Source organism: Delphinapterus leucas, chromosome 15 (assembly GCF_059928025.1).
Source record: "Delphinapterus leucas isolate spDelLeu-1000000601 "Yukka" chromosome 15, BTC_Dleu_Yukka2, whole genome shotgun sequence".
Taxonomy (NCBI): Eukaryota; Metazoa; Chordata; class Mammalia; order Artiodactyla; family Monodontidae; genus Delphinapterus; species Delphinapterus leucas.
The window spans coordinates 28,695,856-28,717,970 of NC_143143.1; the positions used below are offsets into that span (position 1 = coordinate 28,695,856).

The 22,115-nt window shown below is 47.3% G+C and overlaps 1 protein-coding gene across 5 annotated transcripts in view; it reads left to right on the forward strand.

Moving 5' to 3' along the window:
* LITAF (lipopolysaccharide induced TNF factor) overlaps positions 1–22,115 on the forward strand; it is a 110,118-nt gene that overhangs the window by 82,526 nt on the left and 5,477 nt on the right. For all 5 annotated transcript variants that reach the window (XM_089896157.1, XM_022552308.3, XM_022552309.2 and 2 more), the window contains one exon: positions 20,028–20,252. In XM_089896157.1, coding sequence (XP_089752283.1) covers positions 20,028–20,252 — 225 coding nt within the window. The remainder of the gene's footprint in view (positions 1–20,027; positions 20,253–22,115) is intronic.

Here is a 22,115-nt window from a genome sequence, read left to right on the forward strand (position 1 = left end):
GTTATGTAAAAAATAACAATATTACAGAAAGCATGAAAGATAAAGAAGATTATCAGGTATAATCTCACGCTGTGAATGAAACAACCAGCATCCGTTTTCCTTCTTTGGCAGTTTTATCTTTTGTCATGGTGCCTGTTTTTTTATGAAGTTGTAATCAGGGTACATATCATTTTGTCTCCTGATATAGTCCCATTAATGTTCTCATTGTGCTGTTTCATCAAAAACTATCATTCATGTGGAAACTGGGGATGTGGTTTCACCAGGAATCCAGGGGGAAATTGCCCTCTCTGATTCTGGGGGAGCAGCCCAGCTCCCCAGTGGAAGGATTTTCCATTCTACAAATCACTGTAATTTGTAGTTATGCCATCTTTGAACCTGGCTCTCAGATTGTGGTCACTTTATCTTTGACTTGTGAAACAGACTGAATTTAGAAGATGTCATTTGAAAACATGTCTCTGAAATCTTTCCTTGTGAGCTTTGGTATTTTTTAACTGAGGGAGACCGAAACTGAATGTGTTTTGGGGTCCATTAGCCTAAGAACCTTAGTGTAATTTCTCACTTCCTTTCCCAAAGAGAGTTGGAGATCCCAATTTCCCCTTTTGTCTAAATTCTTCCTCCTTACTGACTGAGAGTTTAAGAAGCACCATTTGCCTGGGACATTTTCTGGTGCCATATACGGGTTAAATTACATTACAGCAAACACAGCGTCGCAGAATCTTTGTATTTTAAAGATTGCTAGCCAGTGGCCTTTAGTTTAAGAATTTTGAACAATATTTGATTGACTAAATGTAGAAGTCAGATAATTCGTTAGGGTTTTTGAAATCAGGTTTCACTTGTGCTCACATTATTGTAAAGAACATTTTTCTCTAGCGACTGTGAAAGACCAGCTCTCTTTGACCTCAGCTGGTTCTCCACCTTGTGTACAAACTAGACTGTTTTCTTAGGGGACCTGACAATTTGCATGTGTGTGTGTGTGTCCTCCTTTTGCTGAAGGAATGCCTTTTTTTCCTGGGGTCATTTCTGTGATGCACGTATACTCGGAGCAAGATTCTTTTCTGGGGCCGCATGGTGGGGGCAGAGAGTGGAATTGAATAGTCTTCCTCTTTTTCTTCCTGAAAGAACTGATCTTAGAGGATTAAGTTGGTGGTGAAAAAGCTGCTTTATCTTCTCTCTGAAGGCTTTGCCCTTTTGTATGTTGATCTGATACCTAAATCTAGAAAACAGGAGGATATATTTTTAGAAGAGTTTATCACCTACCTGTGGTTAAAACCACTTTGTGAGAGTTTTAAAATCTATCTTAAGGGAGGGGGTACAGATCTGTGGCCGGGAATCAGTGTGCATTCAGCTGGGAGGTTTGGAGATTCGTTAAACTCTAAGGCCCATTTGCTTAAATATGGTGATATCTATCTATCTACCTACTTAGGTATCCACCCACTCATCCTCTGTGAGAAATAATAGAAACCCTGATCATCACCCCCGCCTCCACTTAACCTTTCCCATTTAACCAAAATACACTTGAGAAAAAAAAAACTTAAACAAGTAAACCTTAACATTTTTTTGCTTTTGTTTTTAAAAACTGAACTTGAATGCTTTTGAGTGAGGCCTGCCTGCTCCAGTTCATCTTATAGTTTAACTTTAGATTTGCGGGAAAGTGGCAGTTCGGGCAGGGGGTTCTCATCTACCCCTCACCCAGTCGTCCCGACTACCCCCCGCCCCCCAACATCTCACATCATCACCACAGGACGTTTGTCAAACTAGGAAACTGACATTGGCAGCTCACTGTTAATCACATTCCAGACGTTATTTGGAGTTCACCAGTGTTTCCGCCAACGTCCCTTTTCTGTTCTAAGATCCCACCCAGGGTACCATACTGCATTGAATCACCCCATCTCCCAGTCTCCTCCGGTCTACTACGGTTTCTCAGTCTTTCCTTTCCTTGTTTTTCATGACTTTCTGGAGAGCAGTGGGCAGAGATTTTATAGAATTTCCCTCACATTGGGTTTGTCTGATGTTTTTCTCATGATTGCACTGGGGTTATGGGTTTGGGGGAAGAAGGCCTCAGAGATGAAGGGCTCTTTGCATCACATCACATCAGGGGGTACATGATACCCATGTGACATTGCTAATGATGCTAACCTTTGTCTCTAGGTTAAGGTGGTGTTTGCCAGCTTTCTCCATTGTAGATAGTCTTTTTCTCTTTTCCTAGACTATTCTTTAAAAGCAAGATACTAAATCCAGCCCACACCTAGGAGAGGGAGGGGCTAGATTAATCTCCACCTCCTGGAGGGAGGGGGCTTCTACACATATCATTTGGAATTCTTCTGTAAGGAAGATTTGTCTTTATTTAGGAAATACTTCTCTAGTTATAATTAAGTACTCGGGATGTAAATCTATAATAAAGGTAATTAATATGGCTGTACATTATAAATGAAACTTATTAAGAAAGTAAATCCTAAGCGTTCTCATCACAAGGAAAAGAATTTTTTTCCTATTTCTTTAGTGTTGAATCTTTATGAGAGGATGGCTGTTCACTGTACTATTGTGGTAGTCATTTCGTGATGTATGTAAGGCAAATCATTATGTTGTGCACCTTAAACTTACACAGTGCTGTATGTCAGTTATATCTCAAACTGGAAAAGAAAACTACCCCCCAAAAATACACTCTTTCAAAGAGCGTGCACTATAGATTCCCCCATCGTATATGAGATATATATACCCCATATGTGCGCATGAAATCTCAGCTCTGCCAGGAGGTTGTCTGTGCAATGCTTTCGCTAAAGCTCTGGGGGATCCAGAGAAACATGGAAGATAGCCCTTCCCTGGAGGGGTGTAATGCAGTCCAGTTAGGGAAACAGAATCTAATTTGCACACAGGAAGCAATTAGGACACAGTAGGAAGGCTTCTGTCATCCAGGGCTGGGTTGTATAGGATAGGCAAGGGGAAGCGGGGCATGCCTTAAAAGACTGCAGTAGCTAATGTTTACCACCCTGTTCTCACCTTAAGTCTTGCTAAAGGCAAGACTGTTGTATAACTTTCAAAGGTATGACAGTTATAAAACCTACAGTCATCTGGACTATGGCCAGAATTGAGAAAATAAGCAAATAGGAGTCTCCCAAGTAACGCAGGTATTTATCATCAAGATAAATGCCCAAGCTTGTTTACTTTTCTCATGGGAGGCACCGAAGGAAACTAGTAATTCTTACTTTACACAGAGTTCTTACACACTGGGTTCTGGTTTTCCAGTCCTCGGAAGCTTTGAAGCAGCAAATGGAGGAGCAGGATGGGGGCTGCCAGCAGCCTGGGGTATCACAGAACCACAAGATGCTGACAAAAGCATTTCCCTTCCTCCCTCCCTCCCTCCCTCCCTCCCTCCCTTCCTCCCTTCCTTCCTACCTTCCTTCCTTCCTTCCTACCTTCCTTCCTTCCTTCCTATCCTCCTTCCCTCCCTCTCTTTCTCTCTCTCTTCCTTTCTTTCTTGACTTTAAGAAGGCAGAGAGAAATAATAGGGGATCATTTTAGAAAATGGTTAAGAGATTTTCAGGGGAGAGATATTGAAAAAGGGGCCTCGATCAGAATGAAGCAACGCCAAAAGTTATGAGACTGGAGTTTTTGTTGTGTTGAGACGTGATCTGGGGAGAGGACCCCTTGGCTACGGGTCTTTGGGCCTTTGATGTGTGTTTATACTGATGGGGAGTTGTTGGATGGCTTCTGCTGTGGTTGCTTTCTCCTGGTATTCTAGGTTTTGAGGCTTATTTTTAGAATCTGAATTCTCCCTGGCAGGGGTTGAAAACTTTGGGGGGCTTTTCAAGTCGCTTTTGGGCTGCTGGTTAATGAAACAGAACCTGCGTGGGGGTCCCTCCCCAGAAGGTCCAGCCTGGTAGCCTGGTCCCCACCTCACCTGGGCCAGACTCTTTGTTTTTTTTTTCTTGGCCGTGCTGTGCGGCATTCAGGATCTTAGTTCCTCGACCAGGGATAGGACCTGCTCCCCTTGCAGTGGGAAGCGTGGAGTCTTAACCACTGGACCGCCAGGGAAGTCCTAGGGCCAGGCTCTTGATGTAGAAAGTGCTCCTGTAACCCGACCCCACCCTCCTGGCCAACCACTGCTCACGCCCCCACAGGACACAGGTGTGCCTGCCTCTGTGTCTTCTGCCACACTGTTCACCCACCTCCTGTTCTGCCCTTGCCTGTGTCCTTCTCTTGTCTTAGACCCTCCACTTGCCTTAGAATCTGGGCTCAGTTTCCCCTTTGCGTTTGCTCCCATATCTCCCCATGTTGGTTAACTTTGCCTCCCTAAATGGGTTCCTTAAGCCCAGTGAGGGAGGGTCCATGCCTCCCCAATCCCACATCCACCATCAGCCTTCAGAACCTCCCGCCTGAAAAATGGATCATAGCGTAAAATGTGAAGAGAAGAATTTTATTTTGGCCAATAGGATGTTGTTAGTACAGATTTGGGGCTGATATAGCAGAAACGGTGGAGTGCACATCTTTTCACCAAAGAGAAGTAATCAGTAACTTTAATGGTAACGTCATTTCACGCAGAGGTGGGAGGACAAGAGAGACCAACCTGGGGAGGGCAAATATGGGTTTGCAGAAGAGGCTCTTTTTCCCCATTAAAAAAAAAAAAGAAGTTTTGGGGCTTCTTTGGTGGCGCAGTGGTTAAGAATCCACCTGCCAATGCAGGGGACATGGGTTCGAGCCCTGGTCCAGGAAGATCCCACATGCCAGTTGCAGAGCAACTAAGCCCGTGCACCACAACTACTGAGGCTGTGTTCTAGAGCCCGTGAGCCACAACGACTGAGCCTGCGTGCCACAACTACTGAAGCCCGTGCACCTAGAGCCTGTGCTCCACAGCAAGAGAAGCCACCACCATGAGAAGCGCACGCACCGCGATGAAGAGTAGCCCCCGCTCGCCACAACAAGAGAAAGCCTGTGCACAGCAACGAAGACCCAATGCCGCCAAAAATAAATAAATAAATAAAATAAATTTATTAAAATAAAAGGTTTAATGTATTTTATTTTTAATTTCATTAATTTTAAACTTATTATAAATACATCATAATTAATATAAATGAATTATAGATTATAGAACTGTAAATTTTTAAAGTTATAAATATGTTTAACTTATTAATTTTTTCTTAATTTAATTTTTTGATTTTGTAATCTTGCTATGGCTCAATATACAAAAGATCAACTTAGGGTATAAGAGTGAAAAGCATTCATCTGGCTGCATCCCCCAGTGCACCTCCCCCCTCTGCTTACAGGCAACCACTGTTACCAGTTTCTTTGTTTCTTTTTTCTTCTTTTCTTTTTTTTTTCTTCCTTTTGGCCACATCATGCAGCAGTGAAAGCGCTGAGTTCTAACCACTGGACCGCCAGGGAATTCCCAGTTATCAGTTTCTTGTGTATCCATTTGGAGGCATTTTATGCATATTTTACAAAGAAATACATATATCCTTCTTCGTTGTACCCAAATGATGGCCTATGACAATAAACACCATTTGGGCTTTTGTCATGCACTGATACATCTCGGAGATAACTGCGTTTCTGCACATAAACTTCCTCATTCTGTCTTTTTTGTGGCTGCGTTGGGTCTTCGCTGCTGCGCGCGGGCTCTCTCTAGTTGCGGTGAGCTGGGGCTACCCTTCGTTGTGGTGCGCGGGCTTCTCATTGTGGTGGCTTCTCCTGTTGTGGAGCACGGGCTCTTGGGCACGCGGGCTCAGTAGTTGTGGCACACGGGCTTAGCTGCTCCGCGGCATGTGGGATCTTCCTGGACTAGGGCTCGAACCTGCGTCCCCTGCACTGGCAGGTGGATTCTTAACCACTGCGCCACCAGGGAAGCCCCCTCATTCTTTCTTGATGGTTGCATACTATTCCCTTGTGTGGATGCGCCATAACTGGTCTACCCAGGCCTCTGCTGATGGACAATTAGGTGGTTTCTGGCAACATTGCAGTGAGTACCCTTGTGTGCTCGTTATTTTGTCACTGCACCCAGGCATGGGGTCGGCTCTGATACAGATTCCCAGAGGAGGAATTGCTAGGTTAAAGGACTCATGCATGTTAAATTTTGGTAGATGCTTGTGTTGTGTGAGACTCAGGTTACCTTCCTACCGGCTCTGGGAGAGAGGCCTGTTCAACCACGTCCAGGCCAGCTCTGTGTACAATCAAACATTCTGCTCTTTGCCAGGGTGAAAATGGCAAATCTAATGATGGGTGAAAAAGATCTGGGTATCAGTTGTGGATTTTTTTAAACACAGCCCTTTCATTTAATTAATTTATTTATTTAATTGATGTATAATTGATTTACAATGTGTTAGTTTCTGGCCTGTGACAAAGTGATTCAGTTATACATATATATACATATTCTTTTTCATTATGGTTTATTACAGGATATTGAATATAGGTCCCTGTGCTATACAGTAGGTCCTTGTTATTTATCTATTTTGTGTATATTAGTGTGTACCTGCTAATCCCAAACTCCTAATTTATCCCTCCCCACCTTCCCCCTTTGTTAACCATAAGTTTGTTATCTCTGTCTATCAAACCTTTCATTTTAGAATAGTTTTAGATATACAGAGAAGTTGCAGAGCTGGTGCAGAAGTGCCATATGCTCCATCCAGCCTCCCCTACTGTTAGCATCTTACATCATCAGGGTGTATTCGCCACAACTAAGAAACTGACATTGGTAACTTCCTGTTAACCAAGCTCCAGACTTTTTGAGTGTCACCAGTTTTTCCAGTGGATTCCATTCCAGGGTCCAATCCAGGATCCTACCTTTTGTTCAGTTGTCACCTGTCATTCTCCTTTGGTCTGTGACAGTTTCTCAAGCTTTCCTTTTTCCATGACCTTGGCTGTTTTGAGTTTTGGCCTGGTCCCCTGTAGAAAGTCGCCCAATTTCGGTTTGTCTGAGGTTTTCTTGTGATGAGCCTGGGGTCAGGGGTTTTGGGGAGCAGGACCACCAAGCCAGAGTGCCCTTTTCACTCCGTCAGATCAGCAGGTGCGTGATGTCCACATGACTCCTCACTGATGATATTAAGCTTGACCATCTGTCTCTGAGTCGCTTTAACTGCGTCTCCCTGCTTTAGAGAGAGACAAGCATCTTTCTGTATGAAGACTGGCTTGGCCGGGGTGGGGTGGGGTGGGGGGGAGCTGTCCAGGGGTGGGTCGTGGTCAGCATGATGGGTGTGGGGTTGAGGAGTTCGGGGGACCGTGGGCATTGCGTGCAGACCCCCGAGTCCCCGGGGACCTGCTGTGGATGGGCTGACGGAGAGGCACAGCCCCTGAAGGTAGAGGTGCAGGGCCAGGCCAGTGAGGCAGTCCTTCCAGAGGAGATGCCAGCAGCCTTGGGAGAAGAGGACAGGAAACGGGAAGTGGGCTTGGAGGGGTCATGGCCAAGGGAGGAAGGAGGCTGGTGGTCAGGGGTGAATCCGTGGACACGGAAGAGAAGCAGGGAGCCAGAGGGGCTGAGGACCCAGGCTGAGGGAAGAGAGGGGGTTTTGGTTTTTACCTTTTTTTCACTTTTTTTTTTGCGGTACGTGGGCGTCTCACTGTTGTGGCCTCTCCCGTTGCGGAGCACAGGCTCCGGACGCACAGGCTTAGCGGCCATGGCTCACGGGCCTAGCCGCTCCGCGGCATGTGGGATCTTCCCGGACCGGGGCACGAACCCGTGTCCCCTGCATCTCAACCACTGCGCCACCAGGGAAGCCCTGGTTTTTACCTTTTAATAAGGAAAGATTTGAACCAGCCTAGAGATCAGGAGAGAAGCCAGCTGAGAGGGCAGGGTTGGCAGGAGGGGTCATTGTTGGAGCAAAGTCCCCCGGACGTGGTGGGGTGTGGCGGGGTGGCCACGCTTGTGGGCTTTAAGTGGAGTTTGAACCAGAGAAGGGCTCCTTCAGTACCGGGGGTGGGTGGACAGATGCCTGGGAGCTGGGGTGGGAGGTTGAGGGGCTCAGGTCTCTGATGGGGGGCACCCACCATGGGAGGGGGAGAGCCCCCTTGGGAGTCTGCAGGGCCAGAGGGGGATTGGGCAACCTAGCTAGGAGGGGGCAGGTTCGTTTGCTCTGGCTGCTGTAACAAATTACAAGCCTAGTAGCTGAAATAACACGTTTATTATCCTACAGTCTGGAGCTCAGAAGTCCAAAATGGGTGACACTCAAGGTGCTGCATTCCTCCTCGAGGCTGTAGGCCGGAATCCATCTAGCATCCGCCTGCATGTCTTGGTTCATGGCTCCATGGGCCAATTTCAAAGCCAGTGGGCCTCTTCTCTCTTTCAGGCCCTCCTGCTTCCCTATTCTAAGGACCCTTGTGGTTGCCTCAGGCCCACCTGGATCATCTCCTCATCTCAAGGGCCTTAACTTCATGACAGCTGTAGAGTCCCTTTTGCCATTTAAGACACGTTCTGGGGATTAGGGTGTGGACAGCTTTAAGGGGCATTATTCTGTCTATGCACTGCAGGTGGGGCTGGGAGGGTCAGACTGTAGGGGGTTTGGACAAACAAGTAAAGGCGTGAAGGTAGAGGCCTCAGAACAGGGGCACGTGGTGTGATGGGGTCTGTGCTTGGGTCCTCCTGCCTCCTGGCAGTGAGACCTCTTGTGTCACTGAGGGCAAGTGACCCCCTCCCCGGATTTTACTCTGCTTCCCTGTAAGTAATTAGAACTAATGCTTTCGTAGTGACCCACGTGCCCAGTGTTCTGGGCACATCCAACTTGCAACACTGTGAAGGTGTGGGTACGATTGTTAGCCCATTTTCCAGATGAGGAAACCAAGGCACAGAGAAATGAAGCAACTCACCCAAGTTCACACAGCCTAGACATGGCAGAGTTGGGAGTTGAACCAAGGAAGTTTGGTCCCAGTTACTGCTGTTAAACATTCAACCTACCTTAAAATCCTATCGTCTTAATTTTCTTTGGGCCTTTTTTGTTCCCCTCTCTGTGCCCCATCTGCTCACATTCTTCCATGTCTTCTCTTTTCTCCAAATCACTGTTGGGTATTCAGCAGGCCAGGTCGTGGTCCACGTCATTCCTACTGACCCCTGAGAGGTGGGTGGTGCCCGCCCATGCTTGTAAATGACAGGCAACACACACAGGTGTTTCTGAAGACCCCACATGCAACCGTATCTTGGGTACGAGGCAGAGACATCCCACCTGTAACATTTCTGAGCTCAGTGGCCATGGCCTTGCTGCTCCACCAGGTCAGTTCCTGATCAGAGTCGCCTGTGAAGCCCATGTGTCTTGTACAATTGCCCAAGGAGAATTCTCAGCATCGGGCATTACCTCTCTGTCCTCCTCCTCCTTTGCTTTTGGACCCTGCCTGCCTGTCGGTCATTTCACCAGAAAGGATTGGGAGTGGGGAGAAAAAAGTCACCTGAGACTCCTCAAGCCCCTCATCTGCCAAGAGTCCCCCTTCCATCCGTGCTGGTTGTAGGTAAGCACTGAGGGTGGAGATGCTGCAAAGGTGTGAACTCCGTCCCCCCTTCCTGTCCACGCGTGTCAGCAGCAGTTACTGATGCTTATGGCATCTTGGGGTAGAAGCTCGTTAGAGCCTCTGAGTTTTCTTGACACCCATGAAAAAAGATTGTCATTTTTGGAGAATGGTTGACACACCATCCATGTAGAACAAGTGGCTTCAGAGCCAAGGACCAGGTGATGAACATGGAGTGACAGGTGTTACTGAGTTTGGGCTGGTGGCAGCGAGGAGCCTGCTCATAAGTTCAGATCTTGGACGGATGGTGCAGCCGCAGGAAGCACCTCCTTCTCGCTCTCTTCTGAAACCCCAACAAGAACCAGCAGTGGTTGTCGGCAAAATTCAGGGGCGCCTTCTGCAGAGCCCGGGGACGAGCAGCCTCAGAAACTTGCATCAAAGAGTAAAAATGAACTGATCTTGAAGTTTAGAGACTGTGGCTTTTTTTTGTCTCTGATTTTGTCTTCTTTGTGTTTACTTGCCTCCACACTTCCCTTTTCAAGTTCTTTCCACCCACATCTTTTTTTTTTTTCCAAAGGGTGTGAGGAGAGCCCTTCTTTCTTTTTTCTTTAATTAATTAATTAACTTATTTATTTATTTATTTTTGGCTATGTTGGGTCTTCATTGCTGCGCGTGGGCTTTCTCTAGTTGCGGCGAGCGGGGGCTACTCTTCGTTGCAGTGCGCGGTCTTCTCATTGTGGTGGCTTCTCTTGTTGCGGAGCACGGGCTCTAGGTGCGCGGGCTTCAGTAGTTGTGGCTCGCGGGCTCAGTAGTTGTGGCTCGCAGGCTCTAGAGCACAGGCTCAGTAGTTGTGGCACATGGGCTTAGTTGCTCCATGGCACGTGGGATCTTCCCGGACCAGGGCTCAAACCCGTATCCCCTGCATTGGCAGGTGGATTCTTAACCACTGCACCACCAGGGAAGTCCCTCCACCCACACCTTGACCTTCTGCCTGGACATCACAGGGTGCCCTGCTGAGAAATACCATTCTCCCCAGGGAATTCTGGAGGAAACAAAGGATTCCAGACCAATTAAGTGATTCCAGTTCTGGAGCATATTTGGCCAAACCCTCATGTTACCTTGAGCTGAACTGCGAGGCCATCTGTTATTGAGACCTGTTGTTAGTAACATCTTCCTATTAAAAAAAACCTTCATTTTTGTCAGATTCTAAGTTGAGGCTCTTAGGGTAAGACCCTCCCATTTATGTCTGCTTCCAAATCTTGATGCCATCCAAGATGGGTCTTGGTGTCCTTTTTACACATAGGTATCATTTTCTCCAAACATTTGTGGAAATATCGGGGTGACCAAATTGTCTTGGTCTTTGCCAGGGACTTCCCCAATTTAGGTACCCAAAATCCTGTATCCGGGAAAATCCCTCTTTCCTGGGCGAACTGGGACAGTGGGTTACCCTATGAAGCACCCATGATGTTTTGAGCTTAGTTCTAGGTGCTAGGGATGCAGATTTTAATAATTTCAATCCCTGCCCTTAAAGGGCCCACAGACTGGTTAGGAAGACATCTTAGACGAGAAAGGTGCCCTGTGACAAGTACAGCAGAGAAACATATGTTAATGACAGCTAGCACGTGCTGAGGGCATATGTGTCTCTCGTTGCTCTGGGTCCTTTTCGCAAGTGGATTCGTTTAATCCTCCCAAGAGCCTCATGAGGAAGAAGCTGCCAGTGTGCTTATTTTACAGATGGGAAAACTGAGGCACCAAAGTCATGCCCAGGGGAACTTTGATACGACCACAGGCTGTCTGGCTCCAGACCCTGCACCCTTGATTTCTGCACTGTGTAGAGAGAGGTTCGGGAGGAATTAGTTCTCCTCTGGGAAAGCCAGAGATCACCTCTTGGAGAAGGTGGCAGCCAAGCAGGGATATGATGGGTGAGAGGAATTTGCAAACCCATAGGGAAGGAAGGAGACAGGGGGCAAAGAGGAAAGAGCATGCTTGGGGCATGTTTGGGGACATCCAAGCCAGGCTGCAGACACATCAATTTGCAACTGTGGTGGGAGGTGAAGTGAGAGGCAGGGTGGGGAGTTAGGGGTTCAACGTGTCCTGGGAACCCCCTCCATCCCAGGCAACTCAGGACCTTAGGTCGCCTTAGTCGGGGACACGTTGGCCGGTGTCAGAAAGACCCCAGTGGTCTCAATTTTAGGTAAACGGGCCACTGAATGCATTGAACTAAGGCTAGTGGTGGATTTGGAGACTCAAATTGCAGGCCTTGGCTTGTGACATGGAGACGATAGATAAAAGATTTCTAGCACTGCTTTTATCTTTCTTTTTTTCTTTTTACTAAGGTAACATTCACCAAACATAAAATTCACCATTTGAAAGTGTACAGTTCAGTGGCAAGTAGTACATTCATAGTGTTTTGCAACCATCACCTCCATCCAGTTCCAGAACATTTTCATCACCCTAAAAAGAAACCCCGTACCTGTTTCCTCCCAGTACCCTCCCCTCCCCACCCCCAGCTCCTGCACCATTAATTGGTTTTCTGTCTCTGGATTTACCTATCCTGGACATTTCGTATAAATGGATGGAATCATACAATGATTTCGCGTCTGGCTTCTCTCACTTAGGATCATGTTTTCGAGGTTCATCCCAGCGATGTTTTGGAACCGCTGTATCAGTGATCAAGCTGGTCGGCCAGCCATCTCTAGGCTTCCCGGAAGTCAGCCCCCTGCCTCTGAATTTAGGATTCCAGGCAAACGCTGCCATGCTGGGACCCCAAGTTATCCAGTGAACAGTGGTGCAGGCTCAGACCGAGTACGATGACTCCCAGAGCTTGTGTGAGGGCCCGGAATAGCAGCTCCACCGGGGTGTTTCCGGGAATTCTAAGACTGTTTAGGCCGAGTTTTTTTAGGAACAAATCTGTTGCTGCAGGTGACTTGGAGTTTTTTCCTGTGTCTCGAGGTTTCAGGATCAATTCATTAATCTCAGCGCAAGGCGCGAAGATCACTGCGCCCACCGGCGTGGCTTCTCTCCAGGATTTTGAGGGCTTTTTGAGACAGTCTTTCAACAGCGATATTAAAAAGCCTGCTCTGAGACTCGGTTGGCATGGGCTTTGCCTTTTCTTCCCTGGGAGCTGCAGCAGGTGGCAGAGATATCCCAGCTTCCCACTGCTGCTTGAAGTAAATGTGGCATCTCAGAAGTTCTGAGATCTCCCCTTCGTTGCTTGTGTCCCCCAGATGAGCAGGAATTGCTCTGTGGATATCTAACTTTGGCTGATCACTGACCTCCTGGACCCCTGATTCTCATTAAAGAAGTAGATCGTTTTGAACTGCAAAGTCCTCATGACAAAATTAGTTGGAGTCCATAATGGGCAGGTAGTTTTTTAAATCTTGTCTTGGGTGTGTCATGTGAAAGTCTGTGTATATGCATCTTCACGGGTGTTAGGAAGGCAGAGAGAAAGGGGGTGACCTGTCGCCTCGGGCTCAGATATGTTGCTTCCACTGAGAATTGATTTTTCCTTTCACGTTTCATTGGGGGGGGGGTGGCAAAGTGTGCAAAACGAGTTGCTGATTGTGTCTGGATCTCCCAGCCTGGGAGGTATTTTGATGAGTTCTAAAGAGCTCCAGAGTCTGAGGGGCATGGGTTCAAACCAATCCATCTGTGTAAATTTGGATAAGCCGCTCAACCTCTCTGGGCCCCAGTTTTTTCACCTGTGAATCGGGTTGATGACAACAATAATTTCTGACTCAGTGGTGTGGGAATGACATGGGATGATGCATGTAAGGGCGTGAATTACAGGGCCCGCTGCGGTAAAGTTAAGAGCCCGTTACGGTTCATCTTAATGCAGTTGTGAATCTGGGTTGGGGTGCGGAGTAGCAGTTGTGAGATGAGTAGTAGATTCTGATCAGGCCAGGACCTCTGGACTCTGAGATGCCAAAATAAGGTGTAAACAGTCTTTGGAACCCCTGAGCACCCTTTACTTTCTTCCTGGAGTGACAACCCAGCAGATTCAAGACCCAGAGGAGTGGTGGGTGCAGGAGGAAGTGGATGCCAGCCCAGCCCTGCTTGGCCCCAGTACAACAGAAGGAAGTGACCCTCCGTCTGATCACCCTACCCCTGTCCACCTCCCTCCCTTGTGGCTCATGTGATTAAGTTGCGAGAGGGCTGGGCATGCCTGGAAAAGAACATGTAGATGTAAGGGATCCTAGGACTTGGTCCGTAAAAGGTTAAAAACTGAGTTCGGACAATTGCGTTTATGACACCAAGAAAGGAGGAGTCATAATTTAGAAATACTCAATGAACAAATGTGGGTGATTGGCGGAACTCATTGGGCCCAACTACCTCTTACCAAACAGTGAGTTCGCACTGGGGATCCAAGGGAATGAAAATTGGTTCTTGGGGGAGGGGAGAGGTGAAAAATATCTGAAATATTACAGTGGTGTGTGGCCCTCCAAAACTCAACCCTGCCCAACAAAATCTTATTTCTTAGTATTTAATTTTTCTTGTTAGGTAGAAATTAAATTATATTCAAGTTAATTAATTGAATTTAAATATAATTTAATTTTTTTCCTTGGGGGCCAGGGGTAGGAGGGGAGGGAGGGAGGTGGCTGTAATGAAAACAAGATTGGGAAATCCTGTTTTATACTGAGTTCAGTAAATGAGCTACTCCCAGACTCATTCCCGTAGGCCTGACCAGGAATAAATATCCGTGTAGCCCTCACTGCCCATTTAAGAGAATATCTTTCACCCAGCGAATCGTTGTCTCAGAACAAGGGATGTTTTCAGCTAGGGACCCCAAACTTCCAATTGGCATATTTACGGATGAGAGAGTTGGGGCCCAGGATCATGCAGCTGGTCATGGGCCAACTTCCAAGTCCAAGCCTGGTTCTTTTTTATTCAGTTCTTTACTGATTGATTGGCTGTGTTGGGTCTTCGTTGCTGCATGTGGGCTTTCTCTAGTTGCGGCGAGCGGGGGCTACTCTGTTGCGGTGCGCTGGCTTCTCATTGCGGTGGCTTCACTTGTTGCGGAGCACAGGCTCTAGACGCACAGGCTTTAGTAGTTGCGGCACGCGGGCTTCAGTAGTTGTGGCTCGTGGACTCTAGAGCTCTGGCTCAGTAGTTGTGGCGCATGGGCTTAGTTGCTCCGCGGCATGTGGGATCTTCCTGGACCAGGGATTGAACCCGTGTCCCCTGCATTGGCAGGCAGATTCTTAACCACTGTGCCACCAGGGAAGTCCACCCTTGTTCTTCTTGCATCAGGAATGCATCTCTTCATGCATCAGAAATGCCTCCTTTTCCTTTTCTGTAACCAATGGTCATGATTTGGCTACCTAACGTTTGGCCCCAGTGCAGCGTGGAAAGGCAGGGCCTCTGGTTCGAGAAGTATTTGGAATTTCAAGATGGCGGCAGCATTCAACGGAGCTTGGGGGGCCCTTCTGCGTGTAGGGCCCCGTGGGCCTACACGGGTCACATGCCCGTGAGGCCAGCCCTGGTCAAATTTTCCATATTTAAAAAAAGGGGTTTGGAGTGCCTCTCTCTGCATTTGGAAGGAGCTAATAAGAGTCATTATGAGGTGGTGGAAACAGAAATCTCCAGCCCTTAACATTTCCTCGATTCCTGCGGGGGCAGGTGGAAGGTGGGTGGAGAATCGCCTTCAATGTGTCCTTTTCAATAGACAGTCGAGAAAAGCCACTCTCAGGGGCTTAATAAGAAAGTTAAACAACTGGGGAGGGAGGAGGGAGACCCCCTTGTTTGTTCCTTTATTTCCCCCCACAAAGCTCCCCGTAACTGTGGCAACCTGGGTTCTGCAGAGGCTGCACCCCAGCCACCCAGGGCCACCAAAGGATTTTCAAGGCTGTGCTTTTACGTGGCAAAACTGTGGCTTTTCTGTTTTGTTAAACTAAAAGACACTTTCCTGTGGTCTCCAGTTTGTCCCAGAAAAACGGGTCACAAGTATTAGATGGAATTGTGCTAGTGCCTCAGCACACAGGCGGCGGCTCTGGAGGGATGCAGGGCTCTCTGCTGACAGTGGAGTGTGTCTGTGTCCACATGTGTGTCTGCCCTTAAGAATTTCACATTGTGGAGGTGAGGAGGGGAGTGTGGAGGCCAGTTGAGCAAATCCTTTCTGGAAGGGTGGCTTAGTGGCTGGCTAGGTGGGCCTCCTGCCCCTGGGGGAAACCAAATTAAAAAGAAATGGGGGTGGGGAGAGAAAAGAAAAAAGAGAGGGAGAGAAATGGGATTGACTGAAGTGGCATTTCCTGGCCTGGGGCCTGGGGGAAGGCAAGCTGTGGAATTTATTTAGAAAGCTTTCAAAGCAGCTGGTTATATGTTTTCTTTCCCTCCCTCCCTCCCTCCCTCCCTCCCTCCCTCCCTCCCTCCCTCCCTTCCTTCTTCCTTCCTTCCTTCCTTTCCTTAAACCATTCTAGACTGTTGCTCTTGTTCTTTTCGGAATTATGAGCGTGTTTATGTGTCTGTTTGATCCAAAAGCAATGTTCCCGAGAGAGAGTGTCCTGAAGTTCCAGAAAATAGGATGTGACCACAAGAAAGATGATGATGGTCAATTAAAACAGGGGCAGGGGTGGGTAGACATTAATTTCCAGAACCAGAAGCTCAGGCCCTTCTTCCTTCCTTTAGATGTCTTGGCAAGAACCCCACCTCCCCCCAGCTTCCTAACACCTGTGTGTTCGCTCTCTGCTGAGAGCGATTCAATCTCTGAGTTTCTTCCCTTTTGGAGGAGAGAAGCAATGGTTTGACCCGAACTATTTGCAGAATTTGGGGCACCCCAAGACCTTCTGTTTCCCCTCCCGAAGCACTCTGTTTGCAACCACAGCAAACTGTGCTATTTTAGGCTTTCTGGACGCATGGTGCTTTCTGCTCTTGTGGGTTTTTTTATATGACTCAGTTTTCATAATAAATCGTGTTGGCAGCTCTGGGTCTGCCTTTCCTGAGACAGGAAGGGACAGTGAGTCCTTGACGTTCTGCACGGATGTAAAATACCCGGGAGCACGAGGCAGCCGTGTTTCCCCCAGCTGAAGTCTCTTCCAGCCCAGTGCACGGATGTGGGGAGGTCTGGGGCAAGCCGGGAGGGGACAGCAGCCAGCGTTGGAGGTGAGCCTGGTAGAGAGGCATCCTGGGGCCGATGTTTGTGGCCCGTCTTCCCTCCTACTTCTGCATTTCTGTTCCTGTGGGTGAGAGGAAATTGACACAGTTATATACCTTAACCACTTTTCACAGTCAGTCTGTTTTAAACCCTGAGCCTGTTTTCACAAAGATGTTCTGGGGTCAACCCCCCACTGTAGACTCCCCCCAACCCTGGGCCTTCCACCCCCACACAGGGGCCTTCCGAGCTTTGCTTCTTGTTTCCTTTCCAGACCTTCTGCTTCATCTACCCTGTCTAGGGTTGGACCTTTCCTTTTCTCTGTAACCTTCCATGGTTCCTGTCCCATAGAACCAGAAAGCGAGCCACATAGGCAATTTAAAATTGTTTAGTAACCACATTTTAAAAAGTAAAAAGAAACAAGTGAAATGAACTGGAACAACATATTAACTCTGGCTATCTAAAGTATTATCATTTCAATCTAGAGTCGATATAAAAAATTATGAACGAGGTGTTTCACGTTAACATTTAAAAAATGTTTTGAAATCCAAGGTGTATTTTACGTTGACATCATATCCCAAATTGGATGCTAAAATTTTATCAAAAACATTTGATCTCAATTCAGAGTTCCTTAAATTTGCTGTTGAGAAAGTAGATTCACATACCCCAGGAGTCCCAGACTTACATAAAAATGTTCCAGTAAATGAATTGTGTATTTGATTTTCCTTCTTTCTTTCTTTCTTTTTTTTTTTTTTTTCTTGTGGGATCTTAGTTCCCCAACCAGGGATTGAACCCGGGCCCTCAGTGGTGAAAGCACAGAGTGCTAACCACTTGGACCGTCAGGGAATTCCCTGTATTCGATTTTCAATTTAAATAAATATAATTTAACAATTCAGTTCCTCGGACGCATTTCAAGTGTTTGGCAGTGTGGTGTGGTTGCTGGCGACCATATTGAACAGCCCACATAGAGACCATTTCCACCCTTCTGGAAAGTTTCCCTTGGACAGCCCCAGGCTTATAGAATGAGATCCAAACATCTCCATAGGACTTCCACAATTTTCTAGAACCCAGCTCCAACCTATCTGGCTTTATTTATGGATTTTGTTTTATGCATAGTCATTTTCCCATGCCTCTCTTTCCACTTTGAAAGCCCTTTCATCTCTTCCCCCAGAGAAATCTCCTCTTTCGGGCTGGGCTGAAAGGCAGAGCGTCCTTGAAGGATTCTCCCCTTCTCCCCGCAGCAGAATGAATCGATTTCTGCTTCCCACGGGATCTAGAAGAGGAGGCATGGTGCGTGGGAAGCAGCACAGGCCCGGCCAAGCCCCTGGACTGTGGCTCGCTGCCCTCAGAGCTCCCTGCTCCGTTTCTCCTGAGACAGGTTTGAATGGATCTTCTAATGCAGCGTTAGCCCTGCCCCGTTGGAAAAACAGAAGCAGACAAAGGACGGCACTGTGTCCTTCTCCAGCTGCCTGGGGGCTGCCGAGCATGGGACCGCAGACAGGAACACACCCTGGGTCCAGGCCATGTAATTCTAGGCGGGCATCAGTTCTGCAGGGAAAAAAAAAACGGTTCTTTGCCCTCACAAAAGGAAATATGTGCCTGGCTGCTCTGATTCTCACTTTTCAAAACGAGAACTGGTTGGTTTGTGTGTCCCTGTGTGTGTTTACTTTTTAAAAACTATAGCATATATACAGAAAAGGGCACATAACTTAATTGTACAACTCGAATTTTCACAAAGTGGACGTTCCTGTGTAACCACCCCCAGATGAAGAGAACATGACTAGACACCCTCACCTACCAGCCTCTTCCAGACTCTCCTTCCCCTCCCAAGAGTAACCGTTTTCTTAACTTACACCCCCAAGATTCCTTTTCCTGCTTCTGGACTTCGGGTACATGGCATTCACCGTGTGGGTTTCTTGGCCTCTGGCTTGTTTTGCTTAGTATTTACCATAGTTTGTGGTTGGCTTTTGAAGGCCTTTGTCTTTTCCGGTCACTTGAAACACTGTTAGTAAAAACTGCAGCGGTTAATTTTTTAAAAAAAGATTAAAAAAGGAGGAAAGAAAAGAAAAGAAAAAACACTAGATATGAAAGATAGGTCTTGGTTGGGTGATGGTTTCAAGTGTGAAAAAATTTATGTTCACATTTGGCGGATGTTTGCCCAGGGGATTTGGGTAATTTTCTCTTGTCATCATCTACCTTCTTTCTTTTTTTTTTAAATGGAAATGCAAAGGGTGAGCAATACCCAAGGCAATCCTTTGTTTTCTTTTGGCCACTTGACTCAGCATGTGGGATCTTAGTTCTCCAATCAGGGATTGAACCTCTAGTGGAAGCTTGAGGTCTTAACCACTGAACCGCCAGGGATGTCCCCCTACCTTTTACCTTTATGTAGGGAATCTCTTGTTAAGGTTCTCATTCTTGGGTCTGGAAGGGAGGACGTTAACTCCGTTTCTGGCTTTTGGACAAGACTGGACACAGGTCATTTCCTAATTGTCTGTCAGTTAGAAAATGAAAGAAATTCAAAAAGATACATGCACCACAATGTTCACTGCAGCACTATTTACAATAGCCAGGACATGGAAGCAACCTAAATGTCCATGGACAGATAAATGGGTAAAGAAGATGTGGCACGTATATGCAATGGAATATTACTCAGCCATTAAAAAAAAGAACAAAATTGAGTTATTTGTAATGAGGTGGATGGACCTAGAGTCAGTCGTACAGAGTGAAGTAAATCAGAAAGAGAAAAACAAATACCAGATGCTAATGCACATATATGGAATCTAAAAAAACAGTACTGATGAAACTTGTGGCAGGTCAGGAATAAAGATGCAGACGTAGAGAACGGACTTGAGGTCACAGGAGGGGGAGGGGAAGCTGGGACTAAGTGAGAGAGTAGCATTGACATATATACATTACCAAATGTAAAATGGATGGCTAGTGGGAAGCAGCCGCGTAGCACAGAGAGATCAGCTCGATGCTTTGTGACAACCTAGAGGGGTGGGATAGGGAGGGTGGGAGGGAGGCTCAAGGGGGGGGTATATGGGGATATATATATAAGTATAGCTGATTCACTTTGTTGTACAGCAGAAACTAACACAACATTGTAAAGCAATTATACTCCAATAAAGATGTTAAAAAAAAAAGGATTGAGAGTGGAAAAGAGAGATGGGGAGATGTCAATTGAATTTTTTTTTAATTAGTTAATTTATTTATTTTTGGCTGCATTGGGTCTTTGTTGCTGCACACGGGCTTTCTCTAGTTGCGGCGAGCCAGGGCTACTCTTCGTTGCGGTGCGCAGGCTTCTCACTGCGGTAGCTTCTCTTGTTGCGGAGCACGGGCTCTAGAGCACAGGCTCAGTAGTTGTGGCACACAGGCTTAGTTGCTCCGCGGCATGTGGGATCTTCCTGGACCAGGGCTCAAACCCGTGTCCCCTGCATTGGCAGGTGGATTCTTAACCATTGCGCCACCAGGGAGGCCCCTGTCAATTGAATTTCTGATCTGGTGTCTTCTGGTTTTGCTTTAGGTAAAATGTCTGCTCCAGGATCCTACCAGGCGGCTGCTGGACCTTCCTCGGTGCCAACTGCGCCCCCATCCTATGAAGAGACAGTTTCTGTTAACAGTTACTACCCCACACCTCCAGCACCCATGCCTGGGCCGGCCACGGGGCTCATGACGGGCCCAGATGGGAAGGGCATGAATCCGCCTGGGTACTACACCCAGCCAGTGCCCGTCCCCAATGCCAATGCAAGTACGTACGGCCTCCCGGGCCCCCTTACCTCTCCTTGGCCCTCAGCCCTGGGACTCCGGAGAGTGGCCGTAGTGACTGTGCCCCAGAGTCTAAGCAAAGTGCCAGTCAGTCCAACTTTCCCCCGTGTCCTGAAATTTCACATCTAGTCTTGGGTTCCCTGTCAGTGAGGCTTTGGCTTTTCCATAATAAAGCACAGTTTATGAACTTTCCCACGTCCACTGTAAACTGAGCCTCTGGTGCTTATCACAGAGGCACAATAAACCGTCCCAGAGAAATTTGGGAATGGGAGTTTGCTTTTGGGGGCTCCTGCCCTTCCTGCTGAGGCTTGGCGGGAGAACCCCTGCCCCGAGGCCAGGGCTGGAGTAGGAGAGGGAGAGGATGCAGTCGTGGGTGAGGAATGGGTGAGCTGAAACCCACCCCCAGCCGAACATTAGTGCAAGTGACTCCCCTGCCCTCCAGCAACTTCTTCCTGTCCTTGCCCTTTGGTACTTCCTGCTGCCCGTCTGCACCCAGGTATGTAGCTGATTCAGTATTACAGGCAGCTCAGAGAGCGCACCCGTGAGACAGACTGCCTGGGTTCACCAGCCTCCTTGTGCCTCGGTTTCCCCATCTGTAAAATGGGGCCCATCAAGTACCTACAACCGGCGGCTGTTAAGATTAAGTAAGGTTCCATGAGTAATCATTGGATGAATGTGAACTATTGTTGTCATTGTGCTCAAGTGACTTTGACTCCTTGAGATGGAAGAGGGCAAGATAACGACTTCAGACTCTTTTAGATCACACTCTGATCAATAAATAACTCATTCTTGTACCCCAAATAACCCTTATTAAAATTTACGTGTAAGTGCTGAATTATGCTTTGATGCTGCTCTTCTGCAGGGGGCGGGGGTGGGGGTGCTTTCTAGGTCTTTCTGGGAATATTGTCTGGTTAGCTCTGGGTAACAGTTCATGTCTCCTAATACATAGATCACAGAAATGGCATCTCAATAACATAAAAACAGAAAAAAGTCACTTTGACAGAACTACGAGCTTAAACAACTTTGCCGAAAACCAAAAGAATGTGCTAAGCTCTGAGGGCTTTGTGATATCCATCACCCTAGGTGCTCTTCTAATGCTTGTGGATGTCCGCGTGTGTTTTTCACATAGTTTTCTCTTTTTAGCATGATTTCATATACCCACTGCGTGTATCAGTATGGTCCCCCGACTTGTAAAGAACTGGGCCAGTATCCCCTGGCTTGGCAAACACCAGCCTTATTACTGGGCATTGGAGTTTGCTAAGGAGACCGTGTGAAATGCAGGCTTGTTTATGGAGGATTCACTCTGTACCAGGCACGGGGTGAGGTTCTTTACTGCCTTTGTCCCATTTAATCCTAGCGACAACCCTTATTATTCCATTTTTTTTAAAAAACAGCTTTATTGAGATAGAATTCCCATACCATAAAGTTCACTCTTTTAAAGTATACGATTCAGTGGTTTTAGCATATTCACAGAGCTGTGCAACCATCAGCACTAATTCCAGAACATTTCCATCACCCCAGAAAGAAACCCCCGTCACCCTCCATCCCCCCAGCCCCTGGCAACCACTAATCTATGGATGAAGAAAATTGAGGCTAAAACCCATCACATCACTGTTTCTGAAATTACCATCTGCAGACCACCTTTGTAGAACCACTCAAGAGCTTAAAAAGCAGTTGGGGACCCTGCCCCAGACTTGCCGAATCAGACGGTCTTGAGGGCAGGACCAGGGAATCTGCATTCTTAATAAGCTCCGCACTTGAGTCCAGAGACAGTTGAGTTTGAAAGCCTGGTGGAGCTGGGCCAAATCTCCTCCAGAAACACACAGTCCTTTCCCCCATCTCGTGT